The 24978-nt window shown below is 35.5% G+C and overlaps 3 protein-coding genes across 3 annotated transcripts; 1 reads left to right on the top strand and 2 right to left on the bottom strand.

The window, feature by feature from the left end:
* The first annotated feature begins 1734 nt into the window (after positions 1-1734).
* On the top strand, positions 1735-5531 carry LOC145567335 (transcription factor UNE10-like). The gene is made up of 6 exons (XM_081626597.1): positions 1735-1995; positions 2458-3097; positions 3731-3829; positions 4005-4070; positions 4164-4574; positions 5193-5531. The coding sequence occupies exons 1-6, from the start codon at positions 1823-1825 to the stop codon at positions 5304-5306; spliced, it is 1503 nt and encodes a 500-aa protein (XP_081482723.1). The 5' UTR covers positions 1735-1822; the 3' UTR covers positions 5307-5531.
* Positions 5532-8879: 3348 nt separating this feature from the next.
* LOC145568485 (uncharacterized) lies at positions 8880-13586 on the bottom strand. The gene is made up of 2 exons (XM_081627909.1): positions 13331-13586; positions 8880-11017 (listed from the first exon to the last, which is right to left on the bottom strand). Exon 2 carries the CDS (start codon positions 10978-10980, stop codon positions 9106-9108), a length of 1875 nt encoding a protein of 624 aa, XP_081484035.1. The 5' UTR covers positions 10981-11017; positions 13331-13586; the 3' UTR covers positions 8880-9105.
* Positions 13587-16291: 2705 nt separating this feature from the next.
* On the bottom strand, positions 16292-21037 carry LOC145568484 (uncharacterized). Its single transcript, XM_081627908.1, has 2 exons — positions 20819-21037; positions 16292-17661 (listed from the first exon to the last, which is right to left on the bottom strand). The coding sequence occupies exon 2, from the start codon at positions 17525-17527 to the stop codon at positions 16736-16738; it is 792 nt and encodes a 263-aa protein (XP_081484034.1). The 5' UTR covers positions 17528-17661; positions 20819-21037; the 3' UTR covers positions 16292-16735.
* Between the last annotated feature and the right edge of the window lie 3941 nt (positions 21038-24978).

The following is a 24978-nucleotide window of genomic DNA, read 5'->3' as shown; positions in this document are numbered from 1 at the left end:
ACTTCACTTAAATTATTTTTCTTTAATTAGACTTACATATGGCTTCTTTGAACTTATAAAACAACCTACATATAGTAGTACTTCATTCATACTATATGGGATATTACATACTTCATTGAACACTACAAAGGTAAACCATGTACTCATGTTGTATGAATTTACCTTTTATTTTTGAAGGGTTATGTTTGATCCTCACCAATTGCAGTTCTTGGGGTGGAAAGTTCGATCACTTAGACTTTTACACTAGTCTCGTGGTTCTGATCAATAAAATAACTTAGAGTTCGCTTGGCATCACTGTAGTTTTTTATTTTTTTATTTTTCAAAATCATATGATATATGTCATATAATGAAAAAAAGTTAGTCAAACTTATTAAGATCACGATAATTTTGAAAACTGACAATAGAAAAGTGGAAACATCTTTTTCTTATTACCTGTTTTTGGTTTTTTGTTTTAAAAAAAGAACTGAAAACTAAAAACAAAAAACCATGCCAAATAAGCCCTTAGTTTAATAAGTTTTTTTCCTCTCCAACATACAGGGTAACATTTAAAATACCAAAATATGTGATATTGTAAGGAAAAAGGGGTCTTGATTCATAAATCCAAACTATATATCCATGTTTTAACATTTAATTAACTTAATTACCAGTGAAAACAATCCAATAGATAAGATATTAAAATGTGTCTTGAATATGTTTGCTTCCTACAAACATGCCTATTTCAATTTTGTTTTTAAGCAGAATCATATATATAAACTCCATAAATAGGTTTCAAGCTAATATGATACTTCTTCTTGTCTATTCGTGGACATAGTTTACACGTCGTTGGTAAATTAAACCACGTACCTAAATCTGTATGTTCCCGTTGTTCTTTGCTAATCTTTCTTAAAATTGTTAAAATCCGATCCCATAAACACAAAAAATCCACTTAGCCAAAAAATCATTATAATGAAGAAAGGTGTAATAAAAGGTCAATCAATAAGTGACTCAACTAAACCTGCAAATGTAATTAAGATAAAAGAAGCTCTTGGGGCAGAGAATAGGGGGGGGGGGGGGGGGGGGGGGACAAAACTGGTCCATACAACCATAAAATGGTGATAAGCAGCAATACTACCAAATGACCTTAGCCAATCAATTATTATTATAGGCCACCCTGACCCCCCAGTAATGAAACTTTGATTTACATCTTTCCACAAACACCCAAAAACAATAAAAATAAAAGATATTTCACACAATTTGGATGTAGATAAGTGATGCATAATCATTTGTTTTAACCTAATTAACAATTGGATCATATTGCTCTAAATATAAGCATATATATACGTAGGGCGACTTAGGCGATATTACGTTTAGGCGGGATAGGGTTATGGATAAGCACCTGAAAGTGGATAACACAAATTGAATGACTAATGATTAAAAAAAAAAAAAAAACTCAAACGTACTGTATATCATTTTTGAAATTATATCATGTTAATTATGCGAAATTAAAAAACGATTGTGGAAAACATATATGCACCAATAATAATTATTCTGATGACCCCTCAAATTTCCTTCTTTAGAGATAGTCATAGTCCTTGAAACTAGTGGTAATATTCTCTTCTTTGCTTACCACATGTTTTGTGTTAACTCCTTATCAACAAAACCAAAAATGGTCAATATCAATGAGACAAAGACATACATGTGAGCTGCCAAATAAAATTTTCCAGCTCTCATATATTCACAAAACACCCCCTTTATTTTTATAGATAAATAAGAAACAAAGAGAAAAAAAAAAAAAAAAAATTTTTTTTAAAAAAAAAAAGAAAAGAAAGGAGGAGAGAAAATCATGAGTCAGTGTATAGTACCCAATTGGAATCTAAGTCACCAAAGACAAGACCTTAACCAAGGTGAAGGTAACAGATCCTCTCACGTGGACTTAGTCTCCCATCACAACCATTTCCAGCAACAACAACAACACCAACAACACCAACAACAGAGCTTCTCTCAGCTTGTTCCCATGTATGCTTATTGCTCGTTCCCTTATCGACGTTTTGTCTTGTGCATTTCTCGTCTTTCTGTTAAGGATAAACTTGCGTACATTTGAGTCGCAGTAATCTTGCCTTAGGCAAATGGGTTGTTTTCTTTACAGTTTTCTGCTAGTTCAAAATTTTGACACTGAAACAGTTTTTTTGTGCTCATGTTTTTATTGAGATTTGTTTATTCATACAACAAGTTTTGGTCAGTGTGAACTACTTTTCTATAGGAGTTATTGATGTATGTTCATTTTTTTTCCCTGTTTTTTTTAATATCTGTCTCATGAATTTCCTGCTATAACAGATTAACAGCAGAATCTTATGTTGCAGCTTTATGAATATATAGTCAATAATTTTCTAATGATGAAATTCAGCAGAAATTTAACTCATTGATTATGTTATGAATTGATGGTTAGCATTGTGTTAATCTAACATTTGTTATGTTCAGGGCAAATTTTGAGGTAGCAGAGCTAATATGGGAAAATGGACAACTAGCCATGCACGAATTAGGAGGAATTTTTCAGGCTCCAACGACTACGCCATCAAAGGGCACATGGAATGGTGGCGTAGGCAGGGTTACAGACACACTAGAGTCCATAGTCCACCAGGCAACTTACTGCAACAGCAAACAAAGCCCGAATTTAATGACTGCCTCAGCATCTCATCAGCAATCAGGTATTCAGAACATGGAAAATGTCGGGTCATCAGTTGTGGCATCTTCTGGAGGAAAATGGGCCGAGAATTCTGGACACATACAGACACCGGTAGGCCCACTGCCACTCCCTCCTCCGGGACTGATGAAGAAACGGACACGCTCTGAGTCTGAAAATTGTGCAGCAAGGAATAATACCAACGATCATGAGATGAGCGCGTGTGCTAGTGCAAACGCTGCTTTTTGTAAGGATAGTAGTAACAACAACAACAACAACAATAATAATATAAACAACAGCAACAACAACAACAACAATAATAATAATAGTAATGTTAATGACACTACTATGATGACATGGGCGTCGTTTGAGTCTCCAAGGAGTTGTACAAGAACGAAGACTACCACCGACGAGGATTCTGCTTGCCATGATGGCTCGGTAATTTGATCTTATTCCCCTTTTTATAGCTGAATTTTTGCTTTACTCAATACAAATGATGGAAAAAAGTAATAATAAACATCAAACAATATAAATTGGGATAAGGGTGGCCATTTTCTATGTTAAGTATTTGTTTTGTTGCAACATTTTACTATTATTGCTCATGAAAATAGACTTGTCTCAGATACTGAATACCGGAGTACACATTAATTCCTAAACTGTCATGCCTTATCAATTAATTGTCAGACTAGATTTTCCTATGTTTTTCTTCTACATGTGAGCTAGTACCTTCATTTTGCCCATTTCCCTTGTCTGGTATCTGTCTGCCTATCTGATTGTGTTTTAGCGGCGTTTTCTATATCCACTAATTGAGTTGTTCAATCCTAATCAAAGCAATCAAGCGTTATATGCTCGAATATAAGTTGTACTCAACCCTTGTCCTAGATGAGTAACCAGGTTTATTCTGAAATAAGATTAATGACTTTGTATAAGATTGAACCTTGCAAATACCTTTTAGCACAATAAAATCCTGAAGTGTGAAATTCTGTAGAATTCCTCGCGTCTTTGGCTAGGCCACTCTCTAACAGTTTCAGCATGAGAACTTATAGTTTTATGCTTTAACACTTGTAACAGGAAAACCAAGAAGAAGAGCGAGAAACAAAGGGAGAAACAGGTAGATCATACACAACAAGAAAAGGAAGGGCAGCTGCTGTTCATAATCAGTCTGAAAGGGTAATTTATTAATAATCAAATTCTTCATTACCTACTAGCAATTCTAATAACAACTTCAAAAGATAATAATTTTTCTAGAACATGCACAGAAGTAGTTATCTTATTTGGAGCAAATTCAGAAATAGCATACCTGATATGACTGTGATTCTACTTGTTCAAAAAAATTATATTACAGCGAAGAAGAGATCGTATCAACCAAAAGATGAAAGCTCTGCAGAAGCTAGTTCCAAATGCAAGCAAGGTAAGAATACTAGCAAATTTGTGATCCATTGAAAAAAACATTAAATATATATTATCTTAGCTTTGTACTAATTTCAATTCCAAAATGCAACAGACAGATAAAGCATCAATGTTGGATGAGGTTATAGAGTACCTAAAGCAGCTTCAAGCACAAGTTCAGATGATGACTAATGCAAGATTTATGCCCCAGATCATGATGCCTTTAGGGATGCAGCAACACTTTCATCAGATGTCCCTCCTGGCGCGAGTGGGAATGGGAGCTGGCCTAGGAATGGGCATGGGCATGCTCGACACAACTAGCATTGGTGCCGCCCACCCAGCACCTCAGTCAATCCCCTCAATGATTCATCCTACACAAGTTGGCACTGCTACCTCTGCATTTGTGCCACCTGCCTTTGTCGTCCCTCAGATGATTCCTGCATCTTCCCAGCAGGCAAACCCTGCAAATCCCGGAACCAGCAGTTCTGCTCCTTTACAAGATCCCTACAGCACACTTCTGGCACAGGCAAGTACAACATAGTGTTGCAGACTTTTTTTTTTTAATTTTTTTTAAAAACTATTTATTTTTTTAATTTTCTTGAACACCATACCTCACCTGAAGGCTGAAGTTACTGAGAGAAAGCCAAAATCGACCCAAACAAACCCGGACAGTTTGAAATTTACCCATTTCAAATTTCTTTTATTATAATGTTTTACATGATTTGGATAAACTTTTAGCACAACACGAAATTACCCCAAAGCAAAAGCTAACCCCTACCCGTTTAACTGAATTGCTAGCTCTTCATTTTTGAGGGGGAGAACACTATCCGATGTAATCTCAATTTTTACACTGCTTAAGACACTCATAACAGTAAAATAATCAATGGATGACAAAAGTCATTCCCTTTATGTTAATAACATAAGAAGAATATGTTTTTATTATAATCTATCCATATTACAAAGAATTTGCAGACTCAGGGTGTGAATTTGTCGCAGACTTCAGTCAATATGATGGCTCCAAATTTTGCTCCTAAGATTAATAATCAATAACAATAACTCTCTTAACTAGCTGAGATAGAAAGTGTTACATGTTTCTGTTATTACCTTCTGTTTAATAACTAACCCCATCACAATTAACATGCAGTCTATGAACATAGATCTCTACAACAGGATGGCAGCTTTACAGAGGCAACAACAGACATCGTCACAACAAACAAGCAGTCAGTTACATTCCAACCATCACATTCAACGGAGTTGAGGCGATTGTTTATGATCTAGAGGTTTTTTTTAGCTCCCTTAGTGCAGTTTTGGTAAAATGTAAATGCATTAGATCATTAGTTGTCGATTATAAGTTAATTTATTTTTTCTTTTTTGTGTTAAAATTGTCATATATAAAGCTATCTTCGAACATATATTTGTACCACCTATACAAAATAACCATCAGAACGATATACAATACAAGAAAAAGGAGTAGTTACTAGTACCTGTACAATGAGATTTTTCATCTTCTTCATCTTAAATATATGAATGTACATGCAACATGTGACATGTCCATAAATATTAAGCACAAATCCCTCAGAAAGTTTAAGCTTTATATATGCATTCAAGTTTGCACTATGCTAAATCGATCAATGAAAACTCTACTATAGGGCATGACACCGTGTTATGCTTTTATTTTTTATGTTAAACACTTTCCTCCGTTGTTTGTCCTTCAACAATATCAACATACAACTTCAGGTACATGTTTTTCCTGCCTCTCTCAACACAGGCAAATATTCCCATCTCTTTTGTCACGAGTTTTCATTGTGGTCATGACAACTTGAAAAAAAGCGGAAGGACTACAGTTACAGCTAACAGAAAAACAAAACTAATAATATTGATTCTTAAGACACTTGCAATATTACCCTGCATTTTAACAGAAGCTGATGCAATTTATTGAAAGAAAAGAAACCAGTGGCAAACAAAAGTACAAATCTACAGAAAAAAGTTACAATATAAAAGAAAGAACAATAAAAAGATCACTCATTAGTCAGACAACTGATTTATCTTATTTCTATAAATCAAAGCAGATATTTGGATGTTATTTAGCAATGATTACTCAATAATAAAATTCTTCCTTTTATGAGTAAAAAATAAAAGTGGGATGGGTGGAGGAGTTTGAACTCTTGGTGGAGTGGGGAGTTTGCTCAAGTCACCAACATCATCTTTCTAAATGTGAATTAGCTAGGATTCTGAGGTCAGGACCACAGGACGAGTCGCCAAGGTCTAACCTAATAATTCTTCAAACCAAAGAAGTTCAAAGATCCAATTCTAGAAACTTGATAAAACTTATGCCCACATTGTAACTGTAATTATAGACTGCCTCAAAAAAAGCATAACTACTTTCTTCCGTCCGACTTTTAGCCATTTGTTTGTGTGGCTTGGAATACATGTCAAGGCATAGGAAGTACTTTATTTTCGACTCAGCTTGGAATATGATAGAGGTGGTTTGAGCATCAAGACATAGGGAAAATGGACTGGCTGCTTAACCAGAAGCTCTACTTTTAAGAAAAAGAGAAACAAACTTTTATCCTGCAGAATCCAATCTCAGAACATTGCATTGACAGGACCAGTTACATTTAAGCTTAACAGATGCACACCACAATTTTGATATGCTCATGATACGTGGGACCGTTGCGAAAAATTCATAGTGGCAGGAAGCTTCACATAAGAAAATTAATTGTATGAATATGATAAATCAGACTATCCAAGATTATAGGCAACAGGCAAATTTATGTACGGAGTTAATGAGAATAGGAGATGATGTCTTTTCTAAGCATCAAAGTCGACGATCATCTGAGTTGTAACACAAGGACCACTGACAGTAACATGATAGGATGGTTGACAAATAAAACAACCCTCCAAATTCCAAATGGCTAAATAATGCTAACAAACTTTTGGCTTCTTATTCAGATTACTCATCTTTACTTAATCAGCAACATTTTTCTATGCAGCATGAAGGTTACAAATCCAAATTTTGAGCAAAAAAATTATTTTTTGTCCAAGAAAGATTCGAATTAAGGTCAGGGAATCTACTCGAAATCAACCAATAAACTCAGACTTCATAAGCATCCAAGCAAATAATACAGTACAGAAGTACAAACTCCTTCGTCGTAAGACACTACAACTTGCAGGCCTATTCGGTTAAGATCTTATTCTAACAGATCAATCATATTACGATTGGGTAACTAGGTACGGTCTGTTGTCGGGTTTTCATTTAGGTAACATGTCATTGTTTCTAAACTTTTATTACACGTTCTTATAAAGAGCTTGGAACTAGTCTGCATGCAATGAATAAGTTAACTAAATCTTGTCTCTTATCAAACTTGGAAAAAAAAAATTAAAAACTAAAATTTGTCCTCAGCTAAGCTAGAGTATTCTGGTTATCCTGAAGTGAATGAAGAAACGAAACTCGGGTCCATATGACAAAGACAAAGAGGCCCTCCGACATAAATCTAGTCAATACAACAGTTGTCTGTGTATACTTACTATCATCAAAGCCAGCAACCTGCCTCTCTCAACTCTCTGTTCTTCTAGATTGTCATAATATGAATTTAATTACATTATAAAATCCAATTTCGACAATATACTAACAGTTTAAGACATTGATTTCTAATTCCCTATAAGTTTGATTACATTTCAGTAGCTAAAACAGCAATGCAGTCCCAACTATTCTGCATGCCAATCGCACGTGGTCTGAAAATCAACCAATTCGCCTTAAAACACCAAGGATTGCCAACAACTACTCTCTTCGTCCTTAAACAATGGTCTTGTTTTCCATTTTGTTCAATCCCAAAACAATTGTCCATTTTTCTTAAAAGGGCAATTTAACCCACCCATCCTCTCTCAACCCCTGTGACGTGGGCCCCACGGCCTCGAAATTCTCTCTCTGGCAGCCTCTCTTCATATCATGTAGAGCGGAGGTTTTGTAAACATATATGAGTAAATTGTGGGCTATGATTGTGTGCTGGATCACCAGAACTCTCTATGGAACCAATCCCTGACATCTGACAGGTTGGAAAGATATATAGCCTCTTTAGTATTTTCTGTGGTTGGTGAAGTTGCAGTGTCAGTAATCATAGTGTGACAGCCACATCTTCACATAATGTTTCATGGGCTTCCAGTTCTTGTTTTATTATGTTTATGATTTCAGGATGAATATGCCAGAATTAATATCAATTTTGCACAAATAATTTCTTACCCTTGTTTAGATTTACTGCATATATCAATCAGAGTTAGCAGATTTTATGGATTCTATCAGTGTGTATTCTAAATTTTTGGCTCCATTTTACAATCTTGGTAATCGAATATTCTCATTAGTCTAAGGGTTATTGGTGCTGTAGTGTTCTCAATAATTAAAAAAAAAAACCTTTTGATCATGGTTTAAATTCCTATTTGTTCAGGCCTAAGGGTTATTTTCTTGTTGATGTTGAATGAACAACTGTCATTAAGCCTGGCTCATATCTCAGGTACAGAGCCCAGTACAAGTTCAGGCCTAATGTCCAACTTGTTTACACTCGGACCTGATACGCTGCGACCTTATGTCTAGAACGTGAGAATACTACCAATCCATCCACCTTTGTGTTCAAACAAATGTGATACATATGTTAACTAACTCAACTATTGCAACAACACTTGGCCTTCAGTTTTATGGACTCTCTCTAGTTCCAAGTAGTTGAAGCAAGAAAATCCCAAACACAGGGAAAAAAAATATTCAAAAGATGTCTTAGTATAGCAATTGAAAAAATTATAAATGTGAATCCCCAAAATATATACATCAGAAAAGAAACAATAGCCTCCAAAATGAGCACTGGTATAAATCAAGGAACAAAATCCAAATTTCCCGCAAATTACAGCAACGTTGTATGGCAAAACAAATATGGAGTACAAACATCTCCATGAATGAATATAGGGGAACAAAGGAAAACACAAATGGGTATCTCCACACCATGTAACTCGACTTTAAAGCTATAACTATACACAAGAAAGCTATATGATACATGCCATATTTTTGCATGTCAGGAGGCACTAGGTTCTACCAAACGTTTGCGATCACGAAGTGACATCACAGTTTCAAAAGCACCCACCAAAGCTTTGACCTTACTTTTCCTAGTTTTGACAAGCTTGCTTGCAGTCTCTTCAATCACATTGTTCAAATCTACATCGTCTTTTTTCTCTGATGCTTCTTGGTGTCTCAAACGAACCTTTTCTGGTCCAGGTTCAGCATCCTGTGTTTCATTGCCCATATCATTCTCGTTCTTCAATTTTTTAATCTCAGCCTTGGCATTTTGGTCCTCACCCAAAATTTTCCCTCTCTTAAACCGAAGTTTTCTGGGAGCACTGTTTGCAGTCTGAAGGGCAACCACAGTGCCTCTCTTGAATTTCACTTTCCAAGCTGAAACATCCTTCTCTTCAAGAGAACTTTTCACTTTCCTTATTGGTTTCACTGTAGGTTCCACAGTTGATTTAGCTCTTGAAGTGCTAGTTTTTGACCAACCATCTTCTCGTAATGTGTCAGACTGTTTGGTATTTTTGAAATCTAAATTTTTCGTCCTCCGACTCACAGTTGATTTAGCTCTTGGTGTTACAGATTTTGACCCACCATCTTCTGTTTTAATGACAATCAGTTTGTTCTTTGTAGTCTCTGAACCTTGCTGATCCCCGCCCTGATGCCGAGAAGAATCTCGAGATGAAGAAGACAGCAGACTGAACCCAGTTCCTTTTTTGCTACCTTTAGATCCTTGGGTTTTGCAGGTCTGAGGAGTACATCGTGAATTTTCACCAGAAGATATATCTGAATTTCGTCTAATCATGCAAACTGTGTTATCAGAAATATCATCATGTGCATCAATTTTGGCTTCTTCAGGGTTAACCTGATTTTTGAAGCGAGAAGAACTCTTGCGATTTTTGTACAGTCTTGCTTTGAGGCTTGGAGATTTCTTCAGGGGTGTCTTCGGAGAATTACTCATTGGCTCCTTTGCTTTGATCTCCTTTTCACCCTTGATATATCCAGTTTTCTTCTTCAGTGATGTCTCTAAAGGGCTACACAATGGCTCTTTTGTCTTGACCTCCTTTTCATCCTTGTTATAACTGCCATCTTCCTTCCATGTCTTGATTTCTTTAACTTCTTGGGTCAAGCTTTTCTGCAAATTTGGACTTTGAGTCACTGGTTTCTTGATAGCTTGAGTATTAGTCTTACTTCTGCTTGAAGTTCCAGGACTTGAAACCATAGATGGCTTAATTTCACTCGGCACACGCTTCATCGTTGACCGACCTATGTCTTTCTTAGGAGAATTATTATCCTCCATGCGCATTAGGACAGCTTTCTCTGGTATGGGACCTGAAAGAGATATGCGTCGTTTCCGCTCTTTCACCTTGGCCACTTTCTCCAGCGCACAATTTTCCAAGTCCTCACTAATTGTCTTCTTTAAGGACAGGGATTCTCTATTTGTTCGATGTATAAGTCTGCTAGTCTTCTTCTCTGACTCATGTTTATGGCCATATTTGCACATATCATGGCAGGAACTAATTGAAGCACTACGATAGCGGGAACGGACATTAAATTTATGATTTGGACCAACAATAACTAAGTCAGGCCTTTTTCTCAGCTGACCTACAGAAAAATCAGTATCTTCGGTTGGGGATTTCTTTGAAAGAACACCCTCTGTAATATTACCTCTCAAATTTTCATCTTCTTCCTTGATTGAAGCATCTGAAGTTCCATCAGCCAATTTATCTGTTTCTTCCTCATCAATAAAGCCAGATTCCATTTTCCCCTGGTCAATGCTGCTATCACCATCTTCCTTGGCCATTGATTCAATATTTGTCATTATATCACCACTTTCCACCTCCATATCTTCAAGTGAAGCCTTATCATCATTTTCCTCCGCCATTCTTTATTGGCAAGAGAAGTGGGTGAAAGGCACGACTCTGAAGCATAAACAAATTTATTAGGATCCAAGAACAAATGATTAAACTCATTAAAGACTAATAATATCAATCAATCAAGTGCTTAGTAAGCATTCACACATAGGAAATTTACATAAACTTGGTTTCAGCAATTTGGAGTGCTTTACTGACAATACTATACATTACAACAAGAACTTCATACAGAAAACTAAGCGCTGACCCCATTTCTTCAAATTTTAGAAAACAAATATTACTCCAAAATATTGGCAACTCATTGCGAAATGTTATGAGCCATTATCTCAATTCATTCTTTATGTAACTCTTACCTACCACCTTACAAGAGAGAGATAGGAGAAGCTCATATATCAGTCTCATAGCAACAAAATCACAATTTAGAAGAAATCATATTAGCAGCTCCCCAGGAAATTTTTACGAGTCACTATTCACTTACCCAAATCTAAATGCAATTCTTACCATCTATCAGAAAGAGCGTTAGGTGGAGGAAAATAAAAAATAAAAAAAACTCCCTTCACACACTGCCAGGTAAATTTGTAAGTGCATTTAACCCTTCTCAAACCTACAATGATATTGGCCTTCATAATTTCATTATACTTATCCAAATTTGGTCCCACCAGGTGCTTTGAAATAGGCTTTCCTATGAAAGCAATCTGGTCTGGTCTGGTCTGCTGCAACTAAATTTCAATAAAGATGAATGATGCATACTACATTTCAATTCAGATCACCATCTTAATTATTTTCTCAACAATGTTGGAACGAAAAGAAGAAATGAACTCTGCTGTTCTTCTTAAAAGATCTCTTCTTCCTCCATCTATTAAAGAGGGCAAAGAGAAGAGAAGCAGAGTGCGATGTCATGTGAGAACAGTTTCCCCAGTCTAGAGTGCAGCAAGTCTCATGAAGAAACTCCCATTCTTGTATGCTATGTTTTTGTGCAGGATGGTGTCATTGCATGTTATATTCCTCATTTTTAGCTGTGTTTTATGCAAATTGTGCATAAAAAATGGCATGAATCTAGCCTAAGAAATAAAGTTGGTTGAATAGGATAAAATTGCACCCCCGACACTTCTATCCGTCCCTTCAATATCAGACCTAACAACCACTTACAATTCCACAATGTGTCAAATGAAGTTACTTCCTCTAAATGCCTTTTCCAACACAGCTTATACAAGTAATACCTCGAAAAACCTAAGTGTTTTTTGCTCATCCATAATTGAAACTTACCAACCTCGGTAAGTCAGTCACCAGGAAAGACTTACACATGTAAGTTAGAAAAAGGTAGGATGACTCAATAGCACAACTACACTGAAGAATGAAAAAAACCACAGCATACAATACACCCAGTTCAAAACAAACTTCTTGAATAAGACCAGACATTAAAACGAGGGGCACCATTCTGAAAAATCCTTCGACTCGAATCAGATAAATCTTTCAGTATCCCCCCCCCCCCCAAATGCCCCATGAGGAAATTCCAATACACCATTGATTTTTTCTGACAAATGAAAAAGTCTGATGACTATGCAATGAAGAGTAAAGCCAGGCTCTAGAGCAACTAATTGATCTGACACAATCTACTAGCCTGCCATTTTAATACATACCAATCATCTACCAAGTACAAAAGAATTTTAAGACATTCAATTTAGCAAGCATTCAACAGTCAAAAACTTTTTAATAAACTATATAAACATAAAAGAATGCATAAAAATTTTACAAGTAATTATCCAAATTCAGTAGTACTCAAAGTAATAAGAGAATTATATGCAACCAATTGAAACAAATTTTATTATTGACATGAAATCACCATTAAATACCAACAAAAAAAGGGGATAGACATTTCACATAGGAGAAGAAATCACACCATGATACCCACAATCTGGCTATTCCTGATAGTCAAAATTCATACCAACCAAAGAATGCAAATCCCCAAAATTGGTAGTTTGGGATTCGAAATTAATACAGTTATTACTCAATCACCAATTATATGATAGGATACACATCACTAGTAGACCCGGCAAAACTAACTCGTACCCGATTACGCAACACAAAATACCCACATCAAACCCAGTTATACATGTGGCCTAAAATATCACAAATTACAAGATACCCATCTCAGGAAAATAATTAATCACAAAAAGGAATCACATTATTATACAACCATAATTAGCATGAAACACAAACCAACTTTTGATCAACAAAACATGAACAATCAAACCCAATTAATAAAATGAATTAGAAACAAAATTACAATCAAATCTGAATTGGGTACAAGAAAAAATAAATAATTATAATTACTGAAAATAAAAGGGTTAAAAATAGTACCTTGAAGAAAAAAAAAATTTCCAACCCAGAAAAAGATGAAAAATGGAGGAAATATTCAAAAGGGGTTTTGAACGTTCTTCTGAAAAATCAAGGATTAATTAATTAAATTAAATTAAATTAGTGGATTTTTAAGGGGTTTTACCAATTTTAAGAAAAGGAATATAGAATTTTGGTGCGTTGTAAAATGATGAAAAGAAAGGAAAATAGGAATGAAGAGAAGTGAAGCTGCAAAGCAAAGCAGGTATGACTTGGAGAAACCGCGTTTGTTGGAGAGAGAATTCAAGGGTCCCGCGCCATTTGTAACGGCCGTGCAATTTAATTAGTTTTAAGGCATTCTTTGTGTTTTTTTTTATTTTTTTAACTTTTAATTAAATACTGGTATTTTTTTTCAATAAAGTTTATCTAATTATCCTTTGTTAATTGGGTGTTAATTATCTTTAAGACAAACTCTAATTAAAGAAAAAGGGGTTGGCAAAGAGGGTTATGAAGTAATGATGTGTTTTTGGAGAGGGAAAAAGGGGGAGGGTGGAAAACTAGAATGGTCTAGTTGAAAATTGAAATGTGCATTCACTCATTATTTTCATGTGGTAAGAGTTAGTTGTTGAGTTTGATATGACCTTTTCATGATTAATTATAAACTTTCAATGGTTTATCATCATTTGATTTTGATTTTTTTTTTTTTGTATAAGTTTTTAAGCATTTTACTTTTACCATTCTACCATATGTAATAGCGATCACCATATTTATATTAGAATGTCAATTTTCAATTGTCAAAAGAAATTTTTCTTGATGGGAAAATGATGTAACAATTTTAAAATATTCAATAGGGCTTATTCTCTTCAACTTAATTTCAATTCAGTTCAGCTCCAATTAGTTCAGTTCAGTTCAGTTCCTAAATTCCTTCTCTCATAAAATATTCAGTTCAGTTCAGTTCAGTTCATCTTCAATCAGTTCAGTTCAGCTCAATTCAGTTCAGCTCAATTCAGTTCAGTAAACCAAAACAAGCCCTTATTAGATTTGAACTCAAACTCAGCTTGAAATTATAGTTATTGATTTAGATATAAAATGAAGTTGATTTAACTCAAAGTTCTAAACCCACTCAACACATTATGTCTAATATGAATTAATTATCGTCATAACTCATATGACGATGGAATTATACCAACTCAAAACTAGATGACTTATTAACCAAATGTGATCTAATTTAAACTTGATTCAAATTGACTTAATTGCCACCTATGAAGATAACCCAACCTTTAATAAATGGCTATTTTGATTCGTGCTCAAGTATATGGTAAACAAGTTCTTTTTTTCTCCCCCATAAGAAATTTACTACCTCCGTTTCGTATTAATTGTAACTTTGGAATATTTTATAGCTCACAAATAATACTCAAAGTTGCAACTAATATAAACATAGGTAGTACTTTTATTACTCTGTAACTTTTTAGAAGAAAAATGTGACTTATATAAGGGTAAGTTTTCCTCAAAAGTATGTTGGGCTAAGCTAGCAAACAACTCGGCCATAATTAAAATGGGGAGCCTGCATGGGCCATTGAACGGCATGCCTAATGAATAGTGATCAGATAGATGATAGGTGGGAGCTAAGAGCTTCAAACAAAAATCATCGGTAAATACAAGTTCATTCCGACATATATAATTATTATTTATTACTATATAACATTTTGGTAAATAAATTAATACGGAGTAAATTTTTTTCATAAAAGCGGCTTTTATAGTGATGATGATTGGATAAAGCTGTTAATTTATTTTCAAAATGTCATGTGATAAATAAATTTTGTTTACTCCCTCCGTGTTTTTTTAAGTGTTATAGTTTGACCGGCACATAATGTGAAAGGAGAGATATAATAACAAAGTAGTAGTGGAATTGGGTGGGCATCATGAGAGGAGAGAGATATAATGTTTTAATATAGCTTTTTGCCAAAAAAGGAAGTGTAACATTTAATAAAACACGGCCGGATTTGATAAGTGTAACACTTAAAAAACACGGAGGGAGTATATTAGTAATTAACTTGGGCTTTCTATATGAACCAAGTAAAGACTTTGTAGATAAAACGTCATAAAGAATGATACTTTTAATGTTATTTTAAATAAACCTTTGGTAATTGGTATGACAAAAATAATAAAAATTAGGTTGGGATTTATTTCAAAAACAGTCCTTATTGACAATTGATAGTATTTGTTTGAGACCCCAGCTAATGAATGACATCCAAAGCAAGTCCACCTGCAGACAGCTAGCTTTAACGAAAAGAAAACCCAACCACAGTAACACAAACATAAGGATTAACTTAAGGAGCCCTCTCACTAAAAGAAGAGGGTCAAATTCTGATGTCATCTCACTCACCATGTCCTCCCTACCTTTGTTTTGGGTCACTTCTGCATAATTTTGCAGAATAAAGCATCTGAATATATTCATACATAGATGGCCAACGTGTCGATGACTAACTTAGGTGGTGGTTGTAGGAGCCATAACGTTAACAGATCATAGACATTCTGGATAGCAGATTCTTCACTTTGTAACGTTGTTGTCATGGCTCACGGCAGGCATGCATTGACATTAACAGTTCATATGGCAGGGTAGTCATCAGATTCTCGTTAACATTCATCAAGGGCATGCATCTGAAAGCTGATCCTAAGACAGACTAAATACAGGTATATCCCAGAAAACAAAAGCAAGCAGTGAATTAACACTCCCACTGATTGGGATTATCAGTCCAATCTCAGAGCAAGTTCTGATAAATTGAATATAGGGTACAAAAACCTGAGATTGGAATTTTGTTCACTCCAATCTCTGAAGATCAGTTCCTCAAACAGAATCATATAACTAAATTTAGCTAGGTTATGAGTTGTGACAGTTCTACAGGAGCATAACACTGTTTCGGTACAACAGGCCTAGAAAGTTGTCAAATATTACTCTTCTTCACAGCAAGGAACTCGACAAACTGATTACCAATGTAATAAGAGTAATTCCTCAAACTGCCTTAGACGAGTGATCAAATGACTGAAAATTGAATATTCATCATAGTTTATATTACAAGATAGACAAGGCCAACAGCAATAAAGTTGAGATAGAGATAAGAGCAGAACATGTTGGCTGATTATGAGGCAACTTTAAACATATACCTATACATCATAGTGCTACACAAAGGTTCTACCAGTGCTAGGCCTGCTCGCATCGGTTTACAGATACCAAACCTCGAACCACAGCGCAAAATTCAAGAAGACAGGTTTTCAGCACAGAGCATTTTCATTAACATTCTGCAGAGGAAGGCAGGTAAACTTCATGGACACTTCAGAAAGGGGTGGTCGTCAAATTAATGACTTGCAGAAAAGGCAAGTTCTACTGTTCACAGGTATAGAATGCAGGAGAAGAGAGCACTTTAACCCTCAGGTAAGAATTTCTCTAACTAACCAATCCAAACTGGGGTATGCAAAGTAGAGCACAAGGAAAGATGGAAAGGCAAATAGAACAGTGATGAGAAAATACAAAGCCAAAATGGCAGCACTTGCAGGTATTGCATAAAGGGTGACAAGAAGGAATAATACCACAAGGGGAAATTTAGCGGTCAAGTGAACTATGAATGCCAAGGACTTACGAAGAGACATGCTGAGTCTCTCTCTGTTGAAGTACTGACGTAAATAGCTAATGTAGTTGTGATTAAGCTCTGCCCCATCTGGTGATTGTTGAATTTCCCGATGGGATCTAGCATGGGAATGGGTAGACATACCAGTACTTCCATTCAAAGAACCTGGTTGACGAAATTCCCCATGGCCAGATGCACAAGACCTTGTCCTATCCCCATTCATACTCTCAACCATCCAGAGGATGAAGTAATTTTTCCGAGGATATCTAAGAGCACCTTTGTATATCATCCGAGGAGACAGAAAATTGCACCATGGACAGGAGATGAAGAATGGAAGCTGGATCGGAAGAGTGGGAAATTTCAGAGCAGCCCATGGGAGTCCCAGGACACAGTGCTTGCACAGAGTGTGACCACACCATAACACATAAGGGACATTTTCAACGAGATTGAAGGACTCCCAGCATATTGGACACTCCAAGCCTTCTCGGTTGGTATCAAAGGATGCATCGTCATCTGAGCACTCTGCATTTGAATTAGAAAGATCATCCTTCAACTTGACACAGCCTGCAATGGTGCTTGAATTACGGGTCCACATTGTAACTAAGTCAACAGGGTTAAAGCTGACTTTATTTTTCTTTATGATTGGCCATAAGAAATTTTCACTGACTCCTCTTCCAAAAGGTATCACCAAGTCATCAGCATCAGAATTCAAAAGCTTGATCTGAAACTCTGAAAGAATGGAATTCTTCTAAATAAAAGTTGCAATAACTATGTAAAATCTTGTTCAGATTAAAATATACAAAATTACAAACTGCAGTGTGCATTTTTACTCCATGTAAATATTCAATCTTCAACTTTACAATTCAAACTTCTTAGTGTACTGGCAAATTACTATGAGCACAAAGGAACACACAGAATCAGAACCTAACAGACAAAAGATAAACTTCATAGTATCAGTTTAAAACTTTAAATATTCAAATTATTCATAAGATTTTCCATAGGCCAGATGTGCAGGGCAAATATTTATCAAATATGCAACATTACTCGTAAGTTTGTATTCATCTGTTCCTACTTTACTCTATCAGGTTTACCCTTTCTACCCTCCCTTCCCCCAATTGTTGGACCCACTCTAATCCATTCTCTATAAATTCCTATCAAACAAGAAAAAAGCAGTCCTCTTTCACACTTTCTCACCTCCCTTCCTGAATGGAAGGAGTACGTTACTGATCTCAGGGACAAGAAAGGGTGAAAGGAAATAAACAGTCAGGAAATCACATATCAAGCCTAACTTTTAAATTTATCCAGTGTCATGACTCATGAACCCTAGTTTATCAAAAGACCAATATGTTCGTTTATTATGACTATAGGTCATATCGTTCTCTCCCGTACAGCTGACTCTAATAAGCAACAGCTTGTCATATCTACTCTCCTCCCCTCTCTTTCCCCCTCTCTGCCTAGTGAGAGCCTTAATGGCTAATTCTTCTGGAGAGCAATAATAAATGGCAAGTCTCACCCTCACCCAGCTCTGGATATGTTCTTACAGGATTCCTCCAAATCTTGGTGACATATAACTATATAAGTTCTTATTGGATGCAGGGAATCAGAGGACAACGTCAACAGCAAAACCAATTTGCAATGAGAGAGTGGGAAATAACATGGAGAAGGCCAGGTCAAGCAATAAGGACAAAGTACAGTTAGATATTTTCAAAACAAACCCTAGATCCAAGTTCTACATAATTTAGAGGCCTGGACCAACCATGGCCGGACAAATATTCTGTCTCCTATAATCTGCTAAATCATTTTGATATATAATATGCCCTTCGGAAGGTGAATTGAAGTACCATTGATTTCTAACTATATATACACAATTGTAGTCAAACAAAACTGAGGTGGAAACATTTACAAAGATGGTAATGAGAGATGCTACTTCAAAACATCAATGCAAGAAGAATATCATTAGGATGCTGCCACATCAAGAGAAAAACTTCATTGTTTCTAGTAAAACATGTGGCCCAAGTGTCTAAGTGAATTAAAGTACCATTGACTGCCACCTAAATAAACAAAAACAAATAATAAAAAATTCATTCCAAGCGATACACCTAGGGGACAAATCAAGCACCATGAAAACTTTGTTGATTTATCCTAGGAAAGCATGCAAAATCCTCAAGGATAAAGAAAAGAAAAGACCTAAGATCACCTCATGAGAGTGACAAAGTATAAAGAATCCCCACTTTTATCTAGATTCCAACAAAATCAACAAACTTTGAAAAGAAATCCTTCAAGTAGTCTTCACTTGGTTTGGACAGCTGGTTCATTAGAACAGCTTGCACTCTCAATCTCAGTTTCAATGTCTAACCAAATGTCAATGGAGACTAAGCTCACCCAATATACACAATTGTAGTTAAGAAAAATTGAGGTGGAAACATTCACAAAGATGATGAGGTGAAATAGTTGCTACTTCAGACACATTACAGCAAGAAGAATGTTATTAGATGGTGCCACATCAATAGGAAAACTTCATCATTGCTTGCAAAACACATGGCCCAGGAGCCCATGGATCGATAAAACAATGTAAGAAAATCAGTAAATTTCCTTTCCTCAACTTTGACTTTGCAAAATGGTAAAACAATGGTGCAAAATCCAAATTTATTATAATGTGCGCATATTCACAAGAACTTTTTGGGTAGATATGTTATGATGAATTGATAACTAATGAGTGTTTCAATTAAGCTCATCTATAAATAAATTGAATTTGACATTATTTAGTAGTACCTTAAGGTACATCCTACAAGGCTCCATAAGGATTTGTTTGTTCAACACAGAACACTATTCAGCCATCAAGAGCTTTTAGCAAGGTCTTTTATGCATTTAATATGATCATGTTTCGAACAAGTCATTTCTTCAGGGAACAAGAAATGCAGCTGACTTAGAAATCATAGTGGATTCACTTATTGAGATTAACAAGAACAGAATAGGCTCAATGATCCCCAGTAAGGATTTCTCCTATCTTTTTAGTCCAGCACGCTCTATCTTGGGGCTTATTTTGACATAGGTGCGAAGTAACCACAATTACGAATTACCTAATTCAGGATTGCAAATGTAGTACAATATTCAATGCATGTTATATACTACTATTTATTTACACGGCAATGCTAAGCAGGTTCGTTATTTGGTATTCAAAGTTGCAACCCCAATATTTTAGGATGATGAGAATTGCGAATTAGAGTGAGAGGAACCTCGTATGCGATATGCTAAAACGTAGGAGAATCACGAAACCGTGATACGGGTCTACCACATATACTTTAATATCTATAACACACATTGCAGGATGTCATTTTAACATAAATACATAAGCAACAAGCATGACAACTTGACAAGCAAGGTGCAATGTATAATTACTTTTCCAATCACAATTTGAGCACATTTCATGATGTTATTTTCCTAGTTGATAAAGAAGAGCTTCAACTTCGAGTATCACTCCTGAAAATTTCAATTTACACGAAATTTGAAGCATTTTCTACATGCCACAGTTAAAACCTTAGTAGTGTCGAAATCAAATACCACAAAATTAAGAAATTCAAAAGATTTAACACGTTGAACAACATTTGATTTGAATATCAATGATTCCATGCCAATTGGAATACCAATTCAATCAAAATATAACCTAAAAAATTAGGGAAAAGAAAACCCAACAAAATCGATACAAACATCAATAAAGTCAACAAAAACAGCATAATCATCATCGCTTAATCAAAAACTCCCCCAAAAAAACAAAACCCAAAAAAGATAAGCTCCTATATTCAACCCAAGATGATAAAAATGGCGGAAAATGGGATCTAATTCATGGGAAATGGGAAAAAATACATAGAAATGAGGATGAAATTACCTGAAGAAAATCTGGAATTGCAATCTTGGATGATTGTTAATCATGGAAAGAGGGTAATAGTGAGAGGTGAAGAGAAGATCTTTTGGTAGAGGTAGAAGGGGGTCCAAGTGTAAGGATGAGCTCATCACATGAGCCGTCATAGTCATCACCGCATGCTCTTTATTAGCTATAGTTTTCAAACCACACTTTTCATCCCACACCCAGGTAAGGATGGTATGGTCTGAAATAGGGATTACCCGACATGACATGATATGATAGATAAATAAGGTGATAGATAAGGTCGGTATGATATGATATGATATATATATATTTTTTTTTTTTTTTTTTTTTTTTGGTGAAAGAGAGGGGCAAGCCCCGAAAAAACAAAGCAAACAAGAAACACAAACAAAAACGAAAATAACAAACAGAACTAAAAAACAAAAACTAAGGCCCAGGCACCATTCGAGACCACGCCACTCCACTAAGGTCCTCCAATAAAACAGCATGAAGGTCCTTCGGGACTGCCTCCAATAAAGTAAACTTCTCCATCGCCCCCATTCCATAATTAGCTAGCCAGTCCGCAGCCCGATTAGCTTCCCTATAACAATGATATGATATGATATGATACAATACGATTTATGTAGATGTATTTATGATACGGAACGGTATATAGACGTGTGTTGTGCTTGTGGGTTAGGCATAAAATTTAATACAGTTTAAGAAATTCAATTACGTTATGATATGAGTCCATATGACTATACACGACAAAATTGACTAGAATAAGTGAAGATTGACTTAAACGTGCAAGCATGACATAGCGAGACACTATCATATATTCATATGTGAGTTTAAGTCGTAGTCGCCTTCTTAATATATTCTTCAATGTGACTATGTGAGACAATAATTAGCCTTTACATGCGATTAGAAAATGTTACAAGATTGTTTGTTGGGCCATTTTCTGGACTTCACACCTGAGGTCAAATGGTGTTTTTGTGTGTGCATATTAATGGTTGTTTTCATTCAAATATTAATAGGAACTATTTATTAAAAAAAAAAAAATTCTTCCATTGTTAAATTGTCAAAGTAATAATCCAAACTAGTAATGAAGTCTATTAAGGAAACACGAGAATTAGTAACCACATCATGAGGTTTTCAAACTCAAGAGGTTAATACATATCATATTTACTAATTACCTTAGATCAAATTAGTCTAATGCTTCATCAAAATTCCTTTCTCAACTTCAACAAATGTTAAAACTGGCAAGTGGATTAAAGATTGATTTTTAGGGAAAAAAAAAAAATTACATAAAGTCTTAAATTCTGGGAAAATCAACCAACAACTCTATTGTTTTTCCTCTTCTTTTGTAACATTATTGTCATCAATATATAGCAACTATATCATGTGACAAGTGAAGACTGATAGGTGTGTCGTGTACCTAACAAAAATAACCTAACAAGACCACTACTATGTAGACGGGCAAGTAAGGGTCGGATCCCAATAGACTATGGTTCAACTAATTAATTAGACTCAAATAACTACTAAGCAAGTAACCAAACCAAATAAGTGAGAATTAATAACTAATTACCAAAGAAGAACGATTAAACTAAATAATATGATACATCAAATACTAAAAACATCCAAGATCAAAACATTACCACGAATACAATCAATGCAATAATCGTTCTACCCCTAACATATAATTAAATTGATTAATGAGGAAAAGTAATCCTTGAATAGTACCAATGGTCTCTTCCGAGTTATCAATGGCTTCCCTAATCACAATCAAGCCTAGATCCGTGGAATCATGTAAATTAAAGACTTTGAACACATTACTCTAAATTCCTAATCATCCATTCAACTACTCCCGTGATGAACTTCAAACCCTTAATTGATTTATTCAAACCCGTCAAAACCCAACTCCCGTTGCGATTAAAACAATGGATTAATAACAATACCAATTATTTCTAATCTAGTATTGGCATAAGCATAATCAATTAAGCATATCAATTGCAATTACCATTAGAGAATTTAAAGAATTAAATCATGCACCAATCATATTCGGGTTCCGCAAGATCCCGGATTAAAGGACTACTCACATATATTAACGGAAGCAAAAACAATATTCAATGAAGAAAACATGATTAATAAACAAATAAAAGTAAAATAAGAAGTAAAGATGAATACCAATTACTTGAGTGAAGAAAAGTACCAATTGTTGATAAACAAAGATCAAAACTTGAAAGTGCAAATTAATCTAGATCTATCTAGAGAGAATATTAGGGTTCTAATGAAGGTTTTAAAATTTGCAAAATAATCACTCCGTCCTTTAAGTCGGGATTTACAAAGGTTGCCCGGTTGGGCGCGAGAAGCAGATTCAATGGTGCGCTTCTTCAAGTAGTGCTCCTCGTACAATGCTTTGTCCCTTGAAGCTCATATCAACACAATTCCTCTCCGCCCTGGCTGCTAGGGCAATGTTTCTCTGCCAGGGCGATGGGAGAAAGATACTTGTAGTAATACTTTGCTAATCTCTTCTTCTTCCTTCGCCTGGCTGCCAGGACAATGTTGCCCTGCCAGGGCGGACACGGGGAATCACTCCTCCATCTTAACAAACTTTTGTGACCATTCAAATTAGTCTCGTTCATCCTGAAATACATAAAAAACAACGAAACTACCCATAAAAGCATAACGTGATCACAACCAAACCAAATCAAGCTAGGATAAGCTATGAACAACTAATCTAGACTCGAAAACTACCTAAATGGACTCTAAAAACACGCTCAATATACGACTTATCAAAGACGTACTTGAATATTTGTTAATTTCATACAAGATAATGACGAGCTATATATTTCATAATGTTGCATTTAATACGCACTCAAATGTATGATTAATTAGTCAATTATTTAATCTCATGATTCACATCATAAGTATAAGTTGAATACATCTATTGAAGGTATAGGGAAGATTTGAATGAAACAAGAAGAAATTATAATCTTTTCCTCAAAAAAAAAAAAAAAGGAGAGAGAGAGAAGGAATTATAATCTCAAACATTTCTCAAGATTCTTTAACCTCACTTTTAATCCTAAACTTCTTTTAAAACCTTACTCTACTCCTAAAACATCATCCAATATCAATTCTTTTTCACATTTTGCAAATTAAATTACTCACTCGTTAGTTGCCCTACGTGTTTGCACTCACATTTATTAGCAAACAAATTTTAGAAATCTTATGGGCAATTTGGCTCTCACGAAATAATTTCCGGTTTAGTCAGTAAGATGTGACTCCTACGAACATCTTGGGTCTTGCTTCTTATTGGGAGGCCAGATGCCATTCGGCTTAAGACCTTCTTATTTCCACCACACTCACTGCCCCTCGATGTTCTTCTGTTCCTCCTATTTCCTCGCACTGGCTAGTTGGGGATTCTTCGGCTCCTCTTCAGATTTGTCTAATCCTTGATGGTGCTTGGTCGACTAAGGATAATGCAGCTGGTGTTGGGTGGGTTTTCTGACCCCCAGAATCCCCTCTTGTCTGTGGTGGGGGGGCTCGTGCTACTTGTGCTTCCTCGGCCATTCATGCAGAGTTATTGGCTTGCTATTAGGGGCTACGAAATGCGACCAGGAGAGGTTATCGTAGGATTCTACTTTACACGGACTGCGCCAACATGTGTCTTCTTCTTGCTAAGAAACGTCGGGCGGATGTTTCTTTGACGTGGTTACTGCGGGATCTTCACGCATTATTAGGTTCGTTCGAGGCTTGCAGGATTGAGAAGGTGCCTAGACTTTGGGTCTCACCGGCACATTGGTTAGCTGGGAAGGCTAGGTGTCGTGATTACCTTTGTTGGTCTTTCTTGTTTGTTTGTTTCTTTTCTTAGTTCTCACTGTCCAAAAAAAAAATTAAAAATCTTTTAAACAACCTTTTATTCATAGTTTTTGTACAAGATAACATTACTGAGAATTTTATTAGTTAACCATGGTAAATAAAATGTATTGTTTAGGCTGCCTTGGGGAAACTAATTCAAACCACCACCAACAAAACGGGCAAGTTTATTTGCTGGATAAATGAATTTTTATTAATTTGGTGGCATTTCATCTGTAAATATATTGAAAAAAGTGGTCATTTATTCAGTACTTTTGGTGAGCTGTCCAATTACTGTTTGCAACTTGCATTTACTGTTTGGTGAG

Source organism: Chenopodium album, chromosome 11 (genome assembly GCF_948465745.1).
Source record: "Chenopodium album chromosome 11, dcCheAlbu1.1, whole genome shotgun sequence".
NCBI classification, from domain to species: domain Eukaryota; kingdom Viridiplantae; phylum Streptophyta; class Magnoliopsida; order Caryophyllales; family Amaranthaceae; genus Chenopodium; species Chenopodium album.
Note: the sequence above shows the minus strand (reverse complement) of the source record. Positions and strands in the feature narration are given on the sequence as shown.